This window comes from Dipteris shenzhenensis, chromosome 3 (genome assembly GCF_047967505.1).
Source record: "Dipteris shenzhenensis isolate YYH24624 ecotype China chromosome 3, Dip_SZ_1.0, whole genome shotgun sequence".
NCBI classification, from domain to species: domain Eukaryota; kingdom Viridiplantae; phylum Streptophyta; class Polypodiopsida; order Gleicheniales; family Dipteridaceae; genus Dipteris; species Dipteris shenzhenensis.
Window position 1 is genome coordinate 20,011,072 of NC_141598.1, and position 22,064 is coordinate 20,033,135.

Sequence of the window (22,064 nt, forward strand, 5' to 3'; positions counted from 1 at the left end):
GTCAGATTCCCTAGATTCCTCGGGTGTGCCTTCGTCTACTTCCCAATATTGGAGCCCTTTTTGGTGTGTTTGTGAGGCACCTCACTTCCTAATTTGCCTTCTTTAGCAGCAAAGGTAGCCAGGATGGATGGAGTGCTACGCATTAGGGTCCTTGTCTCTGATCCTAACATACCGCACTCGTAAATTATTTGCGCACTTTGTCAGAGATTACCTAAAGGAGAGAAAGAGGCCTAAAAAAGAAAAAGAGAACACTTATTCTTTCGATCTTAGGGTCCCTCTATTGCTTATGCACCCCCTTAGCAGAGTTGGGTGGTAGTACAAGATGGTAGGTTTGCAGTTATAGATCCAATATACCAAGATCCTGGCTAGTCACAATCTTCCTAGCCTCAACAACAACCTCTTTCTCTCTCGGTGCTTCCTTCAAGAGGAGGACCTCCTTTGACTTTTGCTCTAGAGGGCAGGCATATCATTACTCCTACCGAGGCACAACTTTTTGCTTCACCTAATATGGATGCCTTTGCCTCTCTCTCTCTCAAGCTGTGGCTCTATCTCAAGGGTGGTCACTCCCTTTCAACTTGCACTGTAGGTGATTGTGAGGACTTTACAAAGGTTGTTCCTTCCTCCATTGCATCCCCTTGTTGTGCAATTTTGGATGGTAGGTCTCCTTTTGCTAGACAATAGTAGGTGGTCTTTCTCCAGCGAATCCCCCCCCTCTCACTCATGTCAAGAGATCACGAATTCATGGGGTGGGTGCTTCCACCACTGGATCAGGGAAGTAGTTCCAAGTCTCATCTTCTCATTGATGAGGATTATTAGCTGGAATGTTCATGTTCTTGGTGGAGATAGCTGATACACAATCATATTCTTTCTTTCTCTAGGAGCACAAATTGGATGATAGGGATTGCAGGAAGTCAGGTACTGTACTTTCTAGTCACAATTCGTAGTCTGTTACACTTGGCACCAAACAGGAACATGCATTTCAGTTTCAGCCACCATTTCTTGGCCCTATGAGTCAAGAAATGTATCAGCGAGGGAGGTCTATTTTGGCTTTGAATCATTGTCTTCTCTTGTATATTTTCTCATTATAGTGGGAAAAAAGGATTGAGGGTATAAGGATCAACTGGATTCTTACAAAACCTGTTCACAATATGACAGCGATTATGAACATTTCTGAGCCCTCTTTTTGCATTATTGAGAAAAGTTTTTGCAGTGACTAGTGTGCGGAAAGGAAAATTTTGAGTAATACATTTCCTGTGCCTGGAAGAAGAGCTTTCAGTCTTGAATAGATTTTCTTGGTTGGTATGCAGTGCAGCTGAAGAGGATTCTCCGTCAAGTAGAGGCATCTCAACACCATTTCAAAATTTGAAGGAGGTTGGTATTGATTGTTTTCCTTTATTTGTGAATACCTTTTTCTCTTCTGTGTGCTAGGAACAGTAAGTGTTAGGTTGTGCTGAGAACATGGAGGTGTTAATTTGTCAGTGAAAGGTGGTAAGGGAAAATTTCACAAAAGAAATACCAAGTATCCACAAAACTAGGCATTCATATTACGCAAGTCTGATAAAGAAACTGTACTTCTGTATCATGGCAGGAATTTAGATGCATCCATAAAGGCTTAGACAGGAAGAAAAAACACTGCAAGAATGACTACCTCATTTCCTTGGAGAAAGATGTGAGTGTCTGATCTTGACAGTGAGTCCTTTCATTCATAAATGGTTTGAAGAGAGGCGGTCAAAGTATGCCAAACTAGGGACAGTAATTGACAGTAAAATTGTCACGTTAGCTATAGTCTTTCATTCTCCTTTAATAGATTGTCGTAAAACTTGCAAAATTGACAAAACTTGGATGTGCATTTTTATGAAAGTCAAACTCATGGTTCAACTGAAATTTGGCACAAGGACCCTCTAACAAACTGTTTTGGGGAGGGATCTCCTGCTAGTTATGCAAAGGAGCTTGTAGGAGACAACAGACTGCAGGGACAAAATGAGGTGGATCAATTACACGTCTTGATGAAGTTTTTCTGTGATTAGAGAGATTTGAAGGTCAACCTTGGCAAACCCACGGTCATGATCTTGAATATTTTGTAACTAACCATGCACATTGAGACCTTTGCATATCGAGAGGAGCTGGTTGAGGCAGTTTTATCATATGTGTACTTGGGAGCCACTTTCTCAAGACATACTGTCACCACAGTCGTGATCTGGTTGAGACAGCTTTGTCGTATGTGTACATGGGGGCCTCAGCTAGCACCAAAATCATGATCTGGAATACTTCAAGACTGATCATGCACATAAGAGATCATGGCATATCAAGAGGAGCTAGTTGAGAGAGTTTTGTCATGTGTGTACTTGGGGGCCACTTTCTCATGATTGAGCTTCACCATAGAACCTGGGCTTGGAAAGAGAGACGCATCCCCCACAAGTCTAGAGCGTCAGAGATTCTAGCTTCAGTTGCAAGATCTATAGATGGAACTACAATACTTTAATTTCTTGGACCATGAGACCATACAGCCTCAGATAGAGAGGATGTGTTAAAAAACATAGGACTAATAGATAGACCAATCTTGAGATTTATGGTGCAAATTGAGAGGCTCACATGGTACCCTTCCTTTAGTGCCCATTGAGCCATGTAGAGGATAGTGTCTGGGATATTGAAGCTCATCATGGCTTGGAACATCTAGGAAGCACATTGTAGCCTAGTGATGGGAGGGCAACAGATCCAACTTGCTGTCACTCTTGGCTGGACGTCATATATACCTTGCGAGCAATCTAGGAGCAAGGTACAAAGGGTTCCTAGAAGACTACTGACCATCGTGACTACTAAGCATCATAGCGTTTCCACAAGTTCAGGCCTGCAATTATCTTTCACATTTTCTTGGAATCAGGAATCTGTTGGTTGTATTTGGCCCATATGCTGAGCATCATGAGTGTTTCCGCAAATCCAGGCCTGCAAGTATCTCTCATATTTTCTTGGAATGAGGAATATGTTGGTTGTATTAGGTCCATGTGCTAGTTGTTAGCAATTACTCACTCCCGGGGTACCCTGGGCAAAGAGTCAAATCCTGAAGAAGCAAGCACTTTGCAGGGCAAATAGTGCCTCAAGGATAGCTGATGTTATATGGATTTTTGTGGCATATAACAAAAGGTTCTTTTTTCCAAGATGATGCCCCCAACGTTAAACACCAGTTCTATCATATTTACTAGTTCTATCATATTTACTAAAGAAGAGGCAAGGCCCCCATGGAGAATTGAGAGAGCTATGGCATGACAAAACAAGACATACACGAGGTGGTAGGACAGAGATTTGAAAAGGGAGGAGAAACACAGGTGGATGACATTAGATATTTGCTATCAGACAGCAAGAAGGCTGAAGGGACCTTACATCTGAAGGAACCGGAAGATGGTGGAAAGGAGACAAGGGAGCTAGAAGGAAGGAAACATAACTTGAAATAGAAATGAAAGGAAATGGAAATGGAAAGAAAGGCAAGAAGCAAAGGAAATCACTTACATGACCAAAAGCTCCACTTGATTTGATTGATGTCACAAGTGAAAGTACAACACTCATATAGAGTGGACACACACACTCAAGTACCATATGTATATGGGATAGCTCCCAAGATGCCACATGGCACTCTCTCACACAGACTCATGAACTAGTTCCTCGTACACACTAGAACACACTCTTTGACTATGATTTCTCCAACATCCCCCCTCATAGCAAAGAGTGTGAGACCCAACACGCAAGGAGTAGACCAATCTCTCCTCCACCGCAATACTACAAAGAGTAAGTCCAAATATTCAACACCTCCCGTGTGATAGCGACTTCTCAGTCAGCTTGCAATCGGTAAGGGTAGACCATCACTCGTCACCCCCCTTACTCTGAACTAAAGGAAAAGACAATACAATCGTTTTTGGGGGACAACCTAGGGTAGAGTACCCTTATTGACTCCATATACAATCATTTTAAAGGGACTACTCAAGGCAGAGAACCTTTATTGACTCAATAGGAACACACAGATAGAAGGGGGCCTAAAAGACCCAAATAACATCCTCCTCAATGGAGAGGCCTGAGACTTCAGCTGTAAGCGCATGGATCTCTACAAGTACCTCTTCTATTCGTATCACGAGCACGGGCAGAAAAAACTCAAGAAACTTTTTCCCGTCGATTCAAGCTCACAATCACAAGCGATGGCATCCAGATTATCCTCCCAGCCTATCTCATGGATTGCATGCACACAAGATACGTAATTTATTCTCTTCATGCCTATCCACAAGCCCACAAATCCCTAGGTTCCCTCCTGCCACATGTCATCATTTTAGACCTTTAGCTTGGTACACCATTTACCCCTCTCTTGGGGCACAATTAAAGCATTTGCCCCTTGGCATTCTTACACATTTAGGTGCACCTAGGCCTGAGCAATCAGAACCACCTAGTCGATGCCAATACACCCTCACCTAGGACCTTGGCAGTTACTTCCCTTGACCATTTAATTTACGCACATAAAATATTACAGAAGTCAGTCCTCTAAGGGAAAATGCCCACCGATCTTTCCGAGGTCATGCTATCTCGGCTAGAGCATAACATTCCTTCCCTCTTCAAGCATCAGCGTCCTCGATGATGAAATCTGGGAATGCTCTCGGCATCTGATATACGGACTCCCAAGTAGCCTCAGATAAAGGTAAACCATGCCATGCAACCAACACCGTGGGTGTCTTCCGATTGCGTACTTGCATTATTCCTCGGTCCAAGATTCTTGTTGGTTTGCGTCTTGCATTATCCTCTATCTCCTGAAATAAGACAATACCCTCAATCAGTGAGTCACCAGGGTGTAAAAACTTCTTTAAACGAGAAACATGAAACATGGGATGCACCCTACACCCTTGTGGCAATTCCAACTTATAAGCAACCTTGCCTATTCTTTTCAGAATTAACCATGGCCCACAATACCGAGGTGATAACTTTGCACACTCTCCCATAGTCAAAGACTTCGAGTGTGAAGGAACCTTGAGAAAAACTTTTTCTCCTTCCTCAAATTCTCTAAAAGATCTATTTGCATCCGCATAAGATTTTGCTCTATCCATAGCTTGTCGGATGTTATCTTTCGCAAGTGCTAGCATCTTCCACATCTGAACGACATAGTCCACGGCACTAGGCACTTTCTGGGGTACTCCAACCATAGTTGGATTAGCTGGTCTAAAACCATAATTTAACTTGAATGGACTCATTCTAGTCGATGAATGTTTTCTATCATTGTAGGCAAACTCCAACAATAGCAACCACTTGTTTCATGTATGTTGCCTCAATGACACATACGCTCTTAGCATATCTTCTAAAGTCTGGTTGACTTTCTCCGTCTGACCATCCGTCTGAAGATGATCCCCACTACTCATTCCCAACTCAGTCTTTAGTGCATCAAGCAGTCCAAAAGACTGGTAAAACGAGTATCTCTGTCTGACACTATGGACCTGGTAATCCATGCAGACGAAAAATATGGGAAATAAACAAATCCGCCACTTGTGGGGCACTAACAGACTCTCTAGTTGGAATGAAGTGAGCCATCTTGGTAAGACGATCAACCACCACAAGTATGGCATCATAACCACTTTGTGTCGTAGGCAGATCCACAATAAAGTCCATGGAAATGCTCTCCCATCTGCCTAATGGTATCTCCAAGGGCTGCAAAAAGCCAGGTGGCTTCACCTGCTCTGCTTTGCTTACCTGACACGCAAAACACTGTGTCACATATTCATGAATATGATTTTTCATTCTTGGCCAAAAGAAATCTCGCTTCACGAGATCATATGTCTTCTCGACACCTGGATGTCCTGCACATGGGCTATCATGGCACTGGCGAATAACCCTCTGCCGGAGGTCATTCTGGTTAGGTACAACTACCTTGCTATTTCTCTTTAGCATACCATCTTCCACGGTATATCTTGCATATACTTTGCCTTTTCTAGATGCCAAGTCATCTGTTTTCGTTTTTCCAGGAACAATCACACTAGCCTTAGGCCAAAGGCTCTAGACAAACTCGTCCCTTTTCTGAGCTTCCTTTATCTCGGTCATTAGAGCACTCTAACACCGTGAAACTCATATTATGGACTATGCGCGACAACGCATCAGCCACCTTATTTTCCTTCCCTCTTCGGTACCGAATCTTCATATCAAACTCCTGCATGAGTTCTGCCCACCTAGCTTGGCGGCCACTCAAATCGGGCTGTTTGCAAAAATACTTTAAAGTATCGTGGTCAACATCCACGTAAAATTCTGCACCATACAAATAGTGCCTCCATGCCTTTAGAGCATGCACAACAGCGTACAACTCTTTCTCATGAGTTGGCCAATTACGCTGAGAGGGAGAAAGCTTCTTGCTTTCAAAGGCGACTGGCCTTCCCTCTTGGAGAAGAAGCGCTCCTACCGCAATGCCACTTGCATCGGTCTCAAGGAAAAATGGTTTCTGGGGATTTACAATTTTTAGCATTGGTCCTGTGACCACTGCTTTCTTTATAGCACTGAAACTTTCCTGCTGATTCTTTCCCCAAATAAAAGGTACCTTATCTGAGGTCAACTCAGTCAAAGGCGATACTATCTCAGAATATCCCTTTGATATGTCTTCAATAGAACTGTACAAATCCTAAGAATGATCGCAACGCAGTCACATTCAAAGGAGCTGGCCATCCCAAAATAGTGGTAACTTTCTTCGGATCCATCTCAACACCATCAGGGGTAATAACGAATCCAAGATATACCAATTTTCTTAAACATAATTTACTTTTCTTTTTATTCGCAAACAGAATGGCTTCTCTTAAAACTGTAAACACTTCTTTTAAATGTTCACGATGCTCAGCAATACTTTTGCTGTATACCAAAATATCGTCAATAAAATGTACTACAAACTTCCCAATAAATGGGCGTAGTAAATCGTTCATAAGCATGACGAATGTAGCTGGAGCATTAGTAAGCCCAAATGGCATCACTAAAAACGCATAATGCCCAAAACGACTTTTGAAAGCAATCTTTTGAACAACCTCGGCTCTTATCCGGATTTGATGGTAGCCACCCTTAAGATCAATCTTACTAAACACCTTAGCCCCATACAATGCATCTAGCAAGTCATCAATCCGAGCCATCGGATACCGGTGCTTAACAGTTATATTATTCAATCCCCTGTAATCTATACAGAGACGGAATGTATTATCTTTCTTTTTCTTTAATATCACCGGCGAAGCAAAAGGTGAAAAATTGGGTTGAATCTGCCCCAGCTTGAGGTATTCTTCCAGTTGTCTTCGCACCTCAGCTTCTTCTGTAAAGCTTAATCTATAGGGAGGTCTATTTACAGGTTCTGCCCCCGCGATAAGCTCAATTTTATGCTGAACATTCCGCTTTGGAGGTAACCCATAAGGTAACTCATCCCTAAAACAATCAGAGAACTTCTCCAATATCTCTTTAGCCAATTCGGCCATTTCCCCATCTTGGGTAGCCTCAGTGATAGCCGATGCATCATCAATCGACTCTACCGATGCTTATACACAAACATCATTTTAGAGGGACTACTCAAAGCAAAGGACCTTTATTGATTCACATAAGAGAAATCAAAATACATATGGGTTGTCATCCTCAATAAGGGTAACATGGGCAGTGAGTGTGTGGTCAAGGTCTGGAATCTCCTCTAAGATCTCCTCTGTTGCAACCAAGTTGGCATAATGCTGGTGTTGTTCTTTTGCTTTCTTTGTGTAGTAGTTTGCTTCCATATGACCCTTGTGCTTACAATATATGCACGTGATGTTCTTATGGGTTTTACATTTGCTAGTGGAGGCAAGAGCCTCTTCAGTGCTTGATGTAAAGAGCCAAGATTCTTTGTTCCAACAGTCTTTTTCTAGAAGAAGAGTCACCATATCATCAAAGGTTGTCGAGGCAAGCCTAAGTACTTCAAGAGTGTTCTCAAAACGAGAGACTCCTTCCATACTCTTCATGAGGACACCCACTTTTTCCTCGTCGTCAGGTGGACAATTCAGGTTGGAAAGTTGTTGAATAAGAGATTGCATTTTTGCCAAGTGTGCACTTAAAGCATCATTGTTCTCATTTTTTACTTATAAAATTGCAGCTTCAAGAAAACCTTGGAGTTTGTGATTTTGTTACCAAACAAATTCTGGAGACGCTCCCAAATCTCCTTGGCCATCGATTTCAAGTTAATATGATGAATCAAAGTGTCGGCGAGGCAAAGTCCAATAAGAGCAATGGCTCTTGAGTTGTGTTGCTTCCATATCTTGAGTTGTTGACGATCTGTTGTTGTAGCGTAGTCCTCATCTTTAATGACATCCCATACATTTTCTTTCATGAGGAGCAGTTGCACTTTAGTTTGCCAAGTGGGAAATCCTTCGCCTGTGAACTTCTCGACAATGACATCATATTGGAAAGAGAAGTCATGGTGGCAGCTCAAAAGAGAAGGAAGTGCCAAGAGGAGGTAGCGGGCAGCACGAGCAGTACAAGAGGCAGCGGGTAGTGGGTAGAAAAGAGGCAGCGTGTAGTGGGCAAGAGGAGAGGCTGATGGCGGCAACCAGCAGCAAAAGTGGAGCAAAAGGGGAGGCAGAATGAGCAGCAGCACGAGGCGGAATGAGCAGCAGGAGGAGGGATTTTTGAGGCAGCAGCTCCACGAACAGCAGCTCCACGAATCAGAAATAGCAGCTCCATGAACCAGCAGCACATGGAGAGGCTAAGGGAAGAGAGGCAAGGGCTGCCCTTTGGGAGAAGATAGCTTCCATTTCCAGGCTACCTCACTCCTAAGGTTTGCCGAAGGAAGGGAAAGCTAGAAAGGGGACATGGCTCTAATACCACATGAAGGAACTAAAAGAAGGAGGAAAGGAGACAAGGGAGCTAGAAGGAAGGAAGCATAATTTGAGCTGGAAATAAAATGAAATAGAAGGAAAGGCAAGAACCAAAATGAAATCACTTGAATGACCAAAAGCTCCACTGAGTTGATTGATGTGACAAGTGAAGGTACAACACTCATATAGAGTGGACACACACACTCAAGTACCATATGTATATGGGATAACTCCCAATATGCCACATGGCACTTTCTCACACAAAGGCTCTCTTTATTGCACAAAGTGAGCACCAAGAATTGTCCCAAGACAAGGTGAGGACTGCTCCTATATGAACTAACAATAGGCCCTAAGGGACCCTTTTATAGGTCTAGTGAAGCCCTTAGACTAGCTGACGTCCTCCTCCAACCAATTGACCTCCATCAGCCGGTGCCGACTCAATCTGTGAATGAGCCGACCAGTAGATAGGTCTGCCAACCTACTCATCATGTACACCCAACATATTGTTAGCCCCTTTGCTCTCCTGGTTTTGGGGCTTACGGGTGGGGCATTGTTGACCCTATACTACCAACACTTTCATCCATCACAACCAAATATGCCATGATAGGAGTCTCCAATACTGTGCCAAAATGGCTACCCAGCCAAGCTGCTCGTGTACTCCCTAGGAAGGCCGAGGAAGTGCAAGGTGATGGAAAACCAAGGCATGTGATGCGTGGTCTCTATCTACTCCATAGTAAAGCCATGGTACCATGAGGTAAGAAAAGAAAGATGGAAAGCCAAATATATTGCAAGTAGAGTTGGGCAATGTCCGTGGTAGTGAGCTTGAGCAAAAATACTTCTTGCTTATAAATTGTGACATTTAAAATATGATATCCCTCCAGAGCAAGGCTCACTGCTAAGAGGAATGGAGACAAGAAGAGGTGGGATGAGGGATGGGAGGAAGAAGCTTAGGTTGAGCAAGCTCTCATGCAGATGGGGGACATGAGATCTATACACATTGGAGAGATTTTAGAAAGGGGGTCCTTGTGTCTATGTGTTATACAACACCAAGATGGGCTGGATTGTAAAACGCTAAATCCATCTCTTATACATGGGGTTCTCAACATTCTCTCGCATCTAAGGAGGCAAGGGTAGAATCAGAACTCCCACTTGCATCCTAGATACTCTCTAGATGGAACCAAGCACCTGGGGGAGTGATGTGCAACTGTATCTCTGTCCCAAACTTCCTACCATTACTTAATGTTAAAGATGGAAGCGGCTTTGTGCTTTTACAAGTAGATTCCCCTCATAGAGTAGTAGACTCCTCAATATGGCTAGAAGGAGCATAGTCACTGTCAAAATTTTGCTCTCTTTGGGATTTCTAATTCCTAGGATTGTAGAGATTGAGAAGATGATACCTGTGAAATCTTTTGGACAGCCAGTCCAAAATGAGAGAGCATCCCAGAGTAATTGGCATTTTTTAAAGTTTCATGTTGTAGATGGTAAATGGCACCTAATAGTGGGATCTAAGGATGATTCTTCCTCCCCTTGTAAGATTAGACTCATTAGCTAACAAATGGTTTGGATGATGGTAAATTCTTGAAAAAAAATCAAGCATCCTTTAATGATTAGGGTGTGCAATTGGCATACAAGTGCTTCTATTGAGGTGGGGGTTCACTTCGCATGCATATTTCAAACATGGATGTATCACCTAACTTGATAATTAGAACACAGATACCAACACACTATCAAAGGAAGAGATATGGTATCTGAAAGACCTTTGCAATGTGATTAATCATTGGTGGCTTGAGCCATGGAAAATATCTATCAACATGTTAGCTTGCATGAGGATCATGCTATAGCTGATGTCACGTTAATCATAAGCATTGTCATTGACTTGATAGCAATTCTTTCAAATAGCTTACAATCACTTCATCAAAAGCTAATCGAGATATGGCAGATGTTGGAGAAAGTGTAGGCATGTGAAGATGCTAGGCATGTTTGTGTTAGAAATCAAGAGAGAATGAATCACCAAACCTCCACCCAAGATCTCTCCAACTCTTACACACACTCAACTCAGATAGATGATCACAGATGTAACAAACACTCTCTCAGAAATAAATATGGACGGAGAGAGAAAGAGAGTATATTCATCCACCAGATGGTGAGCAGAAAAATAGCTCCAAGGGAGCAGTACAAAACACAGCAGACTGCTGGAGAAAACTAATGGACTCTCTCACAACCTGCTCCAGATCTGAGTGCTGAACACAACCTTGGAGAGGGGCTTTCAATCTTGCACTGGATGCCGGAATGAATGGAGGAGTAGGCCTTTTATAGGCACTGCCCAGGCCCCTTGAGTTGACCGACCAGCAGGGTCGGTACCCTGTCTGGTGGCCGACGGGGGAAATCTTTTGGCGAGCTTTTTAATGTGAGCTTTTTTACCATTTCCTTTGTTTTTGCGAGCTTTTTTTAGAAATCCATACATGTTTTTGTTATAAGAAAGATGGGGAGGTTAGAAAGAGGGGGAGAGAATATAGGATATGTTCATTTTCATAGCATGTGGGAGGGGTGGAAGAGTGTATACTATGCACAAGGGGGGGGCGGATATGAGTGGAAGTAGGAGGCAAAAAATTATGGAAGATATGTCCATATTCAAAGTAGAAGGGAGGAACTATGGGAGATATGTACATTTTAAAAGTGTATAATTTGAAACTTTTGACCTCATATTTGGATTCCTCGTCGAATTCCGGTCATTTTGAGTACCAACATGACCATATTCCGATAAAAATTGAAAAAATGGTATTTTTGTCATTTTGGCCTGTCTAGCGCAGACTCAAAACAGGCCCAAGACAGGCCAAAATGACAAAAATACCATTTTTTCAATTTTTATCGGAATATGGTCATGTTGGTACTCAAAATGACCGGAATTCGACGAGGAATCCAAATATGAGGTCAAATTTGTCAAATTATACACTTTGAAAATAAACAAATTTCCCACATGCTCTCCCTTTCCCTTTACATTTAGTAGATGAACATAACTTTCACATTCCTCATCCTCTCTCTCCTCCTTGCACTCTTCTTTGCATACCTTATAAGTTCCCCCTCTACGTTCTCCACTATGATAACGAATATATGTTCCAACTCCCCTCCCCTCCCTTCTCCATGCCACCTTACCCATGCGCCCGTCCCTCCCCCTTTCCTTTATCTCCCCTCCCCCCCCTCTCTCCTCTTAACTGCAACCACAACCCAAACTTTCAACCCACCCGACTCCATGAACTCCCCCCCCCCTCTCTCTCTCTCTCAGGTGAATGAAAAGCTCGCAATATTCATGAAAATTGAAAAAAAGCTCATGACAAAAAGCTCACCAAAAAATCACACCCGTGGCCGACCACATGGACCCTAGAAAACCGACCAGGGTTGGCCCTGGTCAGTGGCCCTGGTTGGGCCAACTTGGCCTGCCATAGGCCCCTATATAAGGGTGCCCTGTGCAGCCAGTCTGCGCTGCTGCAAGAGCCTCCATGTGAGGCCTAAAGCCCTGTTTTACCTGCTGTTGCAGGCTGCAACCAGCCCGTGTGCTGGTTGCCTATGATACCAACCTGAGTCTCTCTCACTCCAGCCGTCCTGCCCATTGTCCCCTCAAATCGGGGGCTCACAAGTGGGCACAGTGAGTTTCTAACACCCCCCCTCAATGTCACAACTGTGGGCCAATCCCCACTCGTTTCACCCCCCCTCAATGTCACAACTGTAGGCCAATCCCCATTCGTTTGATGAGGTGCTCCATCTGTTCTCGAGGAAGTGCCTTCGTGAAGAGGTCAGACAAGTTGTCGGCGGTCGGGCAATACATAAGCTCGATCACATCGTCGATGATGAGCTCTCGAACAAAGTGGTAATGAACTTCGATGTGCTTGGTCCGCGCATGGTACACTGGATTCTTAGCAATGGCTATGCAACTCTGATTGTCGCACATCAGCACTGTTGCGTCCATGTCCTCCAGAATCCACCTCAACCACAGTGTCTCACAAGCTATTGTACACGCGGCTCTGTACTCTGCCTCTGTAGATGAAAGGGCCACTGTGGGTTGCTTCTTACCCTATTGTTGATCTCCTAGTGTCAGCATCACCTGCCCAAGCACTATCACAAAACCTGCCTAGTTCGATGCCTTTGGTATAGGTGATCCCGTAGGTGCAAGTACCCTTTAGATACCTCAGCACCCGTAACTAGCATGATAACCCAACTGCATAACAAATATCAGGTCGAGTATTGGTAAGGTAAAGCAAACTTCCTACCAATCGTCTGTACAAAGGAGTATCGACTGGCTGAGATGTGTCGTGAACACTTGGCTCGACCTCCATGGGAGTTACTCCTGTCCTGCAATCCTCCATCTGAAATCTCTTCAGAAGTTCTCTACAATATTTCTCCTGTGAAATGAAGATCCTGTCTTTGGCCTGCTTTACTTCTATCCCAAGGAAGTAGTGTGATCAGTCATCTCAAACTCAGACATGAGTAGCTCCTTGACCTGAGAAATCTTCTTGACATAGTCACCTGTCAAGATAAGATCATCAACATAGAGGATGAGTATCAATCGCAACCCATGAATAAGTAGAGGTTTGCCTCAGAAGGGCTCCGACTTAGCCCTATCTTCTGAAAGAATACATCAATCCTTTGGTACCAAGCTCTGGGGGCCTGTTTCAGCCTGTATAGCGCCTTCTTCAACCTGCAGACCTTTAATGGGGACCCTGGATCTTGAAAGCCCGGTGGCTGCTCTACGTATATCTCCTCCTCCAGGGTTCCATTAAGAAATGCGGAGTTCACATCCATTTAAAAAATAGGCCACTAGAATTGGGCAGCAAGGGCAATCACTGTCCGGATAGTAACCATGCGAGCTGTGGGAGCAAAAGTTTCATCAAAATCCATGCCTTCAGCTTGAGCAAAACCTTTGACCACTAACCTTGCTTTATACTTATCCGCTGCCGTCTGATTTCTATTTAAGTTTGTATACCCACTTAGTGCCGATGACTTTTCGTCACGGGGGCTTGGCCACTAAGTCCCAGGTATTGTTCTTCAGGATAGCATCCATCTCTGCCTACATGGCAGCCTGCCATTCTGGATGGTCCTTCGCCTCCTCGAAGGTCCTTGGCTCTTCAAGCTGAGCCACCAACGCAAAATTCACGGATGGGGTCTTCTGAAGACGTTGGGACCGACGCAATCCGGAACTGCTACTCTCAGGTATTTCGGTGACCCGAGAGTCTTCCAATGTCCGTAGGTACCATTGGGGCAACCTCTTCTGCTTCTCAGTGGGAGGAGAAACTGGAACTGCTTCTGGAACATCCTACTCTTCCTCAGTACCTTGTGGTACATCAGCTTCAAATTTCGCCACCTCTTTGATGGTCAACCTAGGGTGAGGTGGGTTTGGGGGTTGAACAATCTCCTCCTCCTCAATCTGAGGCTCCTCCTGGGGTTCAAGTTCCTTTTCCTCGAAGACAACATCCCGACTGATAAGGATCTGCTTCTTTACTGGGTCGAAGAGTCGATAGGCCTTGGATTCTTCGCTATACCCAACAAAGATACATTTTCTGCTCCGAGAATCAAGCCTGGTCCTGTCTTCCTTGTGCACATGCACCCATGCATTAGAACCAAAAATGCGAAGATGAGTGATAGAGGGCTTCTTACCATAAAATGCCTCGTATGGAGTCTTGTCCTTGACGGCCTTCGTCTTGGTCCTATTGAGAATGTGTACGGCTGTATTGATAGCTTCACTCCAATAGGCTTTAGAAAGGTTCCTACCTCGGAGGATAGCAAGCCCTGTCTCCATGGTGGTTCTATGCTTCCTCTTGGCTACCCCGTTTTGCTGAGAAGTATGTGCTGTGGTGAGTTGTCGCTTGATCCCATGCTTGCGACAAAATGTGTTGAACTCATTTGAGGTGAATTCTCCCCCCCTGTCTGTACGGAACGTCTTGACATCCTCCCCCGTCTCCTTTTCAACTCTGGCCTTCCAGTCCTTGAACTTCTTGAAAGCCTGTGACTTTTTTGGCCAAGCAATACACCCAGGTCATTCTACTGAAATCATCCACAAAGAGAAGTGAGTACCTGGATCCTGCCCACGATGCTATAGACATTGGGCCACAAATGTCAGCATGAACCAACTCAAGAGGTTTACTGGCCTGAAACGAGGCCTCTTGTGTTGGACTTGTCCCTGTGCTACTTGCCTTCTAGACAAGCCCTACAGACACAATCCTTGCCTGTAATTGGTGGAAGTCCATCCACCATCTTCGACTTTGACATTTCAGCCAAGGTTCCATAGCTGACGTGACCGAAGCGCTCATGCCAAAGTTTGGACTTTCCGTTGTCTTCATGAACCAACATTGCACTGAGGCGGTATAGTCCGTTCTCTTCAACTCCTTGAGCCACCATCTGTCCATTTGCTTTGGATGTCACGGTGACCTTGCCATCTTGAAAGAGAACTGCCATGTTGTTTTTGTCCATCTGACTTACAGACAGTAAGTTCTTGCAAAGGTTGGGTACATAAAGTACTCCAGAGATATCCTTCTCCTCACCCGCGGTTGTAATGAAAGGAATGCTACCGATGCCCTTCATAGGACACGTCCGGCTATCCCCGACAGAAACTTTGGAATCCGGGTGTGTACTTTCCATGGTTTTGAACCAAGTCTTTTTGTTAGACATGTGCTTTGAAGCACCGCTGTCAACATACCAACCCTCTTTTCCTTCACTGACTGCATACGCTGAACAATGTTCATTGATTAAAAACAACTGTCCAGTCGTCACATTGGCAGAATCATTCTTAGGCTCTTCTTTGTTCCTGGCTTCTCTCATCCGCCTTCTTCTTTCGGCATTCTTTGGCGGAGTGGCCAAGCTTTTCACAGTAATAGCACTTCATTTTCTTCTTTCGGTCAGCGTCCTCTGACTTCTTGAACTCCTTTGGCTTGCCTTTTCCACGCTTGTCTTTGGCCATTAATGCCTTCTCGTCGGTTTGCGTAAAGAGTTTCTCTCGAGCCTCCTCCTAAAGCAGGACTGGGCCAAGCTCCTCAAAGGTGATTGGCTTAGTCCGTTGACCCGCAGCGACCGTAGTCCCAAAACTTTTGAAACTCCGTTGCAACTTGTGGAGTGTGAGCAACGCCAATTGACTCGAGTCCACCTTTTGACCAATCGCTGCGAGCTGGTCCCGCACGACTTTCACCTTTGTCAGATGGTCATGCACACTATCACCCTCATTCATATCAAGATTATAAAGCTGATGCTGAAGAGTAATGATACGGGCTGTATTATCGGTTTCATACAGCTCCTTCAGTATGGCCCACGCCTCTAAAGACGTCTTCGCCAACTGGATATGAGGAATCACAGCATCTGCTGTCGTGCCAATTAGCATTGCTAAGGCTTGAGCATCCCTCTCCTCCCATGCACTGAGTTCGTCTGCATCTGCTTCAAATAAAACTTCACCTCTTTTGTCCACAATGTCCTCCGGCTTCTCCTCGGTCCCAATCACTATCTTCCACAGCTTCCGTGCCAACAGATGGCTTCGGATCTTGACTTTCCAGATTGGATAGTTCGTCCCATCGAGCTTTCCAGCTTCACCAAAATTGGGAATAAATGAAGAAGGAAGCTGACTGGAGAAGGAGGAAGGACGAGCAGTGGGTGTAGAGGCTTCTGAACGCTGATCCATCTCGGTGAATAGCAAACTGAAAAGACTAAAGCAAAAAAGATGTACTGACCTCCCGTGCTAGCCTGAGCTGAAAATAGAATCGCCTTTCTGCCAAGGGACTCCTTCCTTCAGAGAGTGCTTTGATGAAGAAGAGTTGAGAGCCTATGGCTCTGATACCATGTTAGAAATCGAGAGGGAATGAATCACTCAAACCTCCACCCAAGATCTCTCCAACTCTTACACACTTAACTCAGATAGATGATCACAGATGCAACAAACACTCTCTCAGAAATAAATATGGACAGAGAGAGAAAGAGAGTATATTCATCCACCAGATGGTGGGCAGAAAAATAGCTCCAAGGGAGCAGTACAAAACACAGCAGACTGCTGGAGAAAACTGATGCACTCTCTCTCACACAACCTGCTCCAGATCTGAGTGCTGAACACAGCCTTGGAGAGGGGCTTTCAGTCTTGCACTGGATGCTGGAATGAATGGAGGAGTAGGCCTTTTATAGGCACTGCCCAGGCCCCTTGAGTTGACCAACCAGCAGGGCCAGTACCCTGTCTGGTGGCCGACCACATGGGCCCTAGAAAACCGACCAGGGTTGGCCCTGGTCGGTGGCCCTGGTTGGGCCGACTTGGCCTGCCACAGGCCCCTATATAAGGGTGCCCTGTGCAGCCAGTCTGCGCTGCTGCAGGAGCCTCCATGTGAGGCCTAAAGCCCTGTTTTACCTGCTGTTGCAGGCTGCAACCAGCCCGTGTGCTGGTTGCCTATGATGCCGACCTAAGTCTCTCTCACTCCAGCCCTCCTACCCCTTGTCTCCTCAAATCGGGGGCTCACAGGTGGGCACAGTGAGTTTCTAACAGTTTGAACGCAATGTCAATCCTCCAATCAATGTGCAATCAAATTGACCTCTGTTGTCAAATTCTTTGTAATGAATACAACAAATATTGCGGATTGATTTGTGCGATGAAATTGATGTCATATAGCAATCAAAGATAAATCTAGAGAGCTAGGAACAGAGCCATCTTCAAGGAGAGCGTCTTGTCAAGTCTGCTATTGTTGCTTTCCAAGATCAAGTCCACTATGAGGTTGTCTCCATGGAATGTGAAGATATTATTTTGGCCAAGCCTTATCAACATGATATGTCAACAGTCTACATGGCCAAGGAGAACATCTACAAACTTGTCAAAGATGGAAGAACATTTTCCCTTTAGCAAAGCAATAGTCAGCATCAAAATTTGCTTATGACGCTGGGAAAAATTCCTGGAAATCTGTAATGTATGCAAGTGGTATTTTAGACACGTATTTATCATGTACTCTTTTGATTAAGTAAAGGTTTGATCTTTTTGGTAGGCCAGAAGAAGTTCCCCAAGTTTTATGATTCTTTGACTTGAATCTTGATATAATCACACAGGTTGCAAATCTGCAGAAAATTTTTCAACGTGAAAGAGATATGAAGAAGATTCTCACGCAAGCCCTTGGACAAGCATCATCGATTGTGTTTCCTATATTAGACAATTTAATCCCCAAGGTATACCTTGGTGAAATATGTGCATTTGAGTTAAGGCTTTGCCATAGACAATGTGACTACAATCAAAATTCATCATAAATTAAAAGATTGTCCCATTAGAAATGCCAAATTTAGTTTTATCTTTAGCTGGGACTATTTCATTTGCTATTTCATCGCAATATCACTGTCCAATAACGCTACGAAAAAATTGTCCCATTACAAACGGCCAATTCCATTTGCTGTTTCATTGCAAATAGTGTCTACTATTACTTCGAATTGTTTGTAGCCCACTAGCAGAAATTTGCTTTGCCAACATGTTTCACATCATTCTATAGATGCTGTACAAATAGATACTTTGGACAATGGTAGAACCTCCGAAACTATTTTAACTCAGGGATGAGAAGTTCTTGTACACTATGGGACAGCTTGCTTTGAACCAAGCTGTTCCTCCTTCTCTTAGCAGCTGTCCAGCCCCTCCACCAGCATTCTCAGCCTTCCCAACCAGCTGTCTATCTCTACTACAGCCAAGCACCCGTCCATCGCCTTTGCCTTTTCCTCTGCCCACTTCTAGGTCTATGGTTATTCCTCACAGTTCCTCCTTCCTGGTTCCTGCTGCTAACCCTCTACGGGATGAACCGCCTTCACTTACAGCCACCTTGCCTGTGTAATGCCCTCCAACTGCTCTGCCTCTGTTTTTTAATCTTCCCTCATACCCACTTCCTGCCTGTCGCTCTCATTTTCTGCATTTTCACCACACTTCTTGCCCCCATTGATCTTCTCTCCTTGCTGCTAGATGCCCTACTGGGTTGACAAAAAGCCACTCTCAAAGTTTTCTTTGTCCTTCCTCCCCTCTTTTCCTAGAGAGAGAGAGAGAGAGGGAGGGAGAGAGATTCATGTCTACTATTATGGAGCTTTTTTGGAGATCATAGCATGGACATAAAGCTTTCCGGTTACTTTCAGTTTATCACCTTTGCTCGCAGAAGATGCATGGGGGATTGAATATACTGAATATTACTATGCACATTCTCGCACATAAGGGGGAAACGATGCTTTAGTTTATGCAGGCGATCAATGCTGGGTGTATATGATGGACACTTGCTTTTGCATTTGTCCATGGATGCTTTTGGTCACTCGGAGCCTAGTCATTGGGATTTTCATCTCTAATATACTAATGGTGGGGTTGAGGCATGTCCTTTTGTCTCTCGCATGCTTTCTGATTGGAAGCGCATACTCTCTCATCTTAAATGAAATGGCAAGGATGCTCTTGATGGAAACTCATTACGCGCAAAGTGTGTTCATTGGTCAAGGGTGTTTGCACCTTCCAAGAGCCCGGCCGCTCTTATTTTATTTGGTCAAAAGGCCCGGCCGCTCTTATTTTATTTGGTCAAAAGGCATACGCCTTGTGGGTGATGTGCTTGATGATGCTGATATGGTGTTATCTTTCCCTGCTGCAATTATAGTTTGGCTGGGACAGCATTATAGACTCCTCTGGGGCAATTTGTCACAAATGCTTCGTGATTTTCAGCCAGCGCCAGGTCTTGAGATTTTATCCCGCCTCAGGGACTGGACCATTTACTCAGATAATCCTGCTTGTTGTTCGTTGCTGTTGGCAGATGTCACAGTTGCGAACTTGTAATCCTCATCAATTCAAATTACTTGGATGCTTCTACATCTTGGGTATGCCATCAATCATCAAAGCATCTATCCTCCAAAGATATCTTAATCAACTTCGGAAGCTCATGGCCCATGCTATTTCAAATTTTCCAATGCACAGCATAAGCTCATAGAACATCCTACAAATGCTTGAAGTTTGAAGTATTTTTCAACTGTTTCTGTGTCCCTTACAGATGTAAACTGGATTGCATAGGGAAACTTTATCCCTACACTAGTCCTCCCCTATGCCTACTTCATTATGCAAGTAGTAAAACAGCCTTTGCAATAAAAAGAAAGAAAAAAAGATTTAGTAACGTCTACAGAATGCCAAAAATCCTACAAGACCCGTCATGGGACGTGGCCCCATATTACAAGAGATCACAAACTACGTCACAAGAGAAGAATTGGATAGGAGATGTCAGGACCAAGACCCTAATTTTTCGTACACCCCTTAAGGGGAAGCTAGAGGTATTATAGACACCTCTAAGAAAGGATTATTGATGAACCTAGAAACTGCAAGAAAGAACTCCATGTGTCAGGAGTTCCTATCATGTGTGCTATATCATGTCTTGAGCATGAGTGACCTGAGCTCTACATGGGCCTAATGGGGATTCCATCCAGAGTCGCAGAGTCTTTGAAACATGTCTAAGATTTGCTATTGGCGTGCTTTGCTCCTCTGTGTAGGATGTACTTGTGGGCAGCATTTGGAAGCTTGACATTGAGATGCTGCAATGATAATGTCTTGGATGGAGCAAGTGCTTGTTGGGCATGTGTCCAATCTGTTGTTCATGATGATTTCATGGTCTCATAGGATTTTTTGGCCTTCCATAGATGTTAATAAATCTTTCCCCCTTAGGGGGGTGTACTCTCATTATGATTTCATGGTCTCATGAGTCTAGACCTAAGTTGGGTGACCTCATGTACGAAGAGTGTGGTGCATCTTTGGTCCAAGTAGTCAATGACTCTGATCATGTTCATGTATCCATGGGTGACAATGCAGTGGTATCTCCCTCGGACCTCATAATATCTTGGACATCACATCAAGACATATTCCCCGTTCTCCCAACCCAGTGTGTATCACCGAGGGTGCATACCCTTGGGTCTCTGTGGGATCATGTGGGTTGCAATCTCGTGACCTGCCTCTTGATCCGGAATCTATGAGATGAGGTCTTGATTTGGCCCATGGTCATCCATATTTCATAAGAGAGATGAATCTGTAAGTATCCTGGTCCTTGAATGAGGCCATCCTCGCACAAGTGGAGGAAATGCTCCTTGTAGAATGCCATCTGGTCCCATGCGGCTGCTCAAAATAATGTCGGTTGTGCAAAGACTAGAATGACAGCCATTGACAGCTCAAGAAAGGCCTATTCTTTAGAGATGGTATGCAGCCACCCTGTAGAGGGTTGGCAAGAACAGAAAGAGTATGCATGGCAGCAGCCTAAGAAGACCTGCAGCAGCTTATGGGGTAGAAGGGAACTCCTGGCTATAGTGCAATAGCTCAGGATAGCTCTAGAGAACTATAGGGAGCTTACGAAGGACAGAATTTAGGGAGCAGTCTGAGAGGATCAAGGGGGCAAAGAGGGATTTGGGGGGGGGAGGTTTGTGCATAGATACATAGCAATCGTACTTACATTCTGCATGTTGCTGCACAGAGGTGCAATCCTAAGGATACAAAACTCCATATCATTGTCCAAACTTTTGACACCTTCCAGTCACTTGATGTATTTTCTCAGAAAAGGCTCCCCTAGTGCTTCACTTGTAATGTTACTGACTATTTTTCACATTTTCTGTATATCATTAAGCACATTCCCTGCAAAATAAATGGCACTGCTTTTCCTGATCTGATATGCAATAAGTTTGTACAGTTCATGTATGCAATAATGCTTCCTTGTCCTCTATTTTCATATTTTAATTCTGACTGTGCTCACATCACCTAATATTTGCTATAAGACATGTTTTTGGATAACGAGATTGATTCAGCACTAATAAATCCTCTTTTAACAGCCAACACAGGATCTGATCAGAGAGATCGCCATCCTAGAGTTGGAAGTGTCACATTTGGAGCAGCACTTGCTCGGACTTTATCGCAAAACATTTGAGGATACTCTGAAATGGCATGCTTATCATATAGAAGAACAAAATGTATATCATTCTTCAAGATTGGAGGATCATGAACAACACCATCAAGCTTTCCTAAAATCAACCAGCAAGCAGATAATTCCTGATCAACAATATTATCCAAGTTTGGCAGAGTCCCAGAATGATAATTTATATGATAGCCATTTGTCAATCGAGGCAAGGGCAAGACAAAGTACAAGTACATGTACCAATTTGAAAAAAGATCTGGGCTTGTGCTCTTCATATTCTCAACCAATTCTGTTGCCTCAAGTAAGCATCAAGTTTGTGGAAAGTCTGAGTATTTTGTATTGTTTAATCCAA

General features: G+C 44.1%; 1 protein-coding gene across 6 annotated transcripts in view; it reads left to right on the forward strand.

The window, feature by feature from the left end:
* Window positions 1–22,064, forward strand: part of LOC147903489 (uncharacterized) — a 39,794-nt gene that overhangs the window by 6,484 nt on the left and 11,246 nt on the right. For 2 of the 6 annotated variants that reach the window (XM_087399266.1, XM_087399262.1), the window contains exons 3-6: window positions 1,308–1,371; window positions 1,589–1,669; window positions 17,877–17,993; window positions 21,630–22,013. In XM_087399266.1, the coding sequence (XP_087255392.1) occupies window positions 1,308–1,371; window positions 1,589–1,669; window positions 17,877–17,993; window positions 21,630–22,013 (646 nt within the window). The remainder of the gene's footprint in view (window positions 1–1,307; window positions 1,372–1,588; window positions 1,670–17,876; window positions 17,994–21,629; window positions 22,014–22,064) is intronic. The other 4 variants (XM_087399277.1, XM_087399285.1, XM_087399270.1 and 1 more) reach the window with 4 other exon arrangements.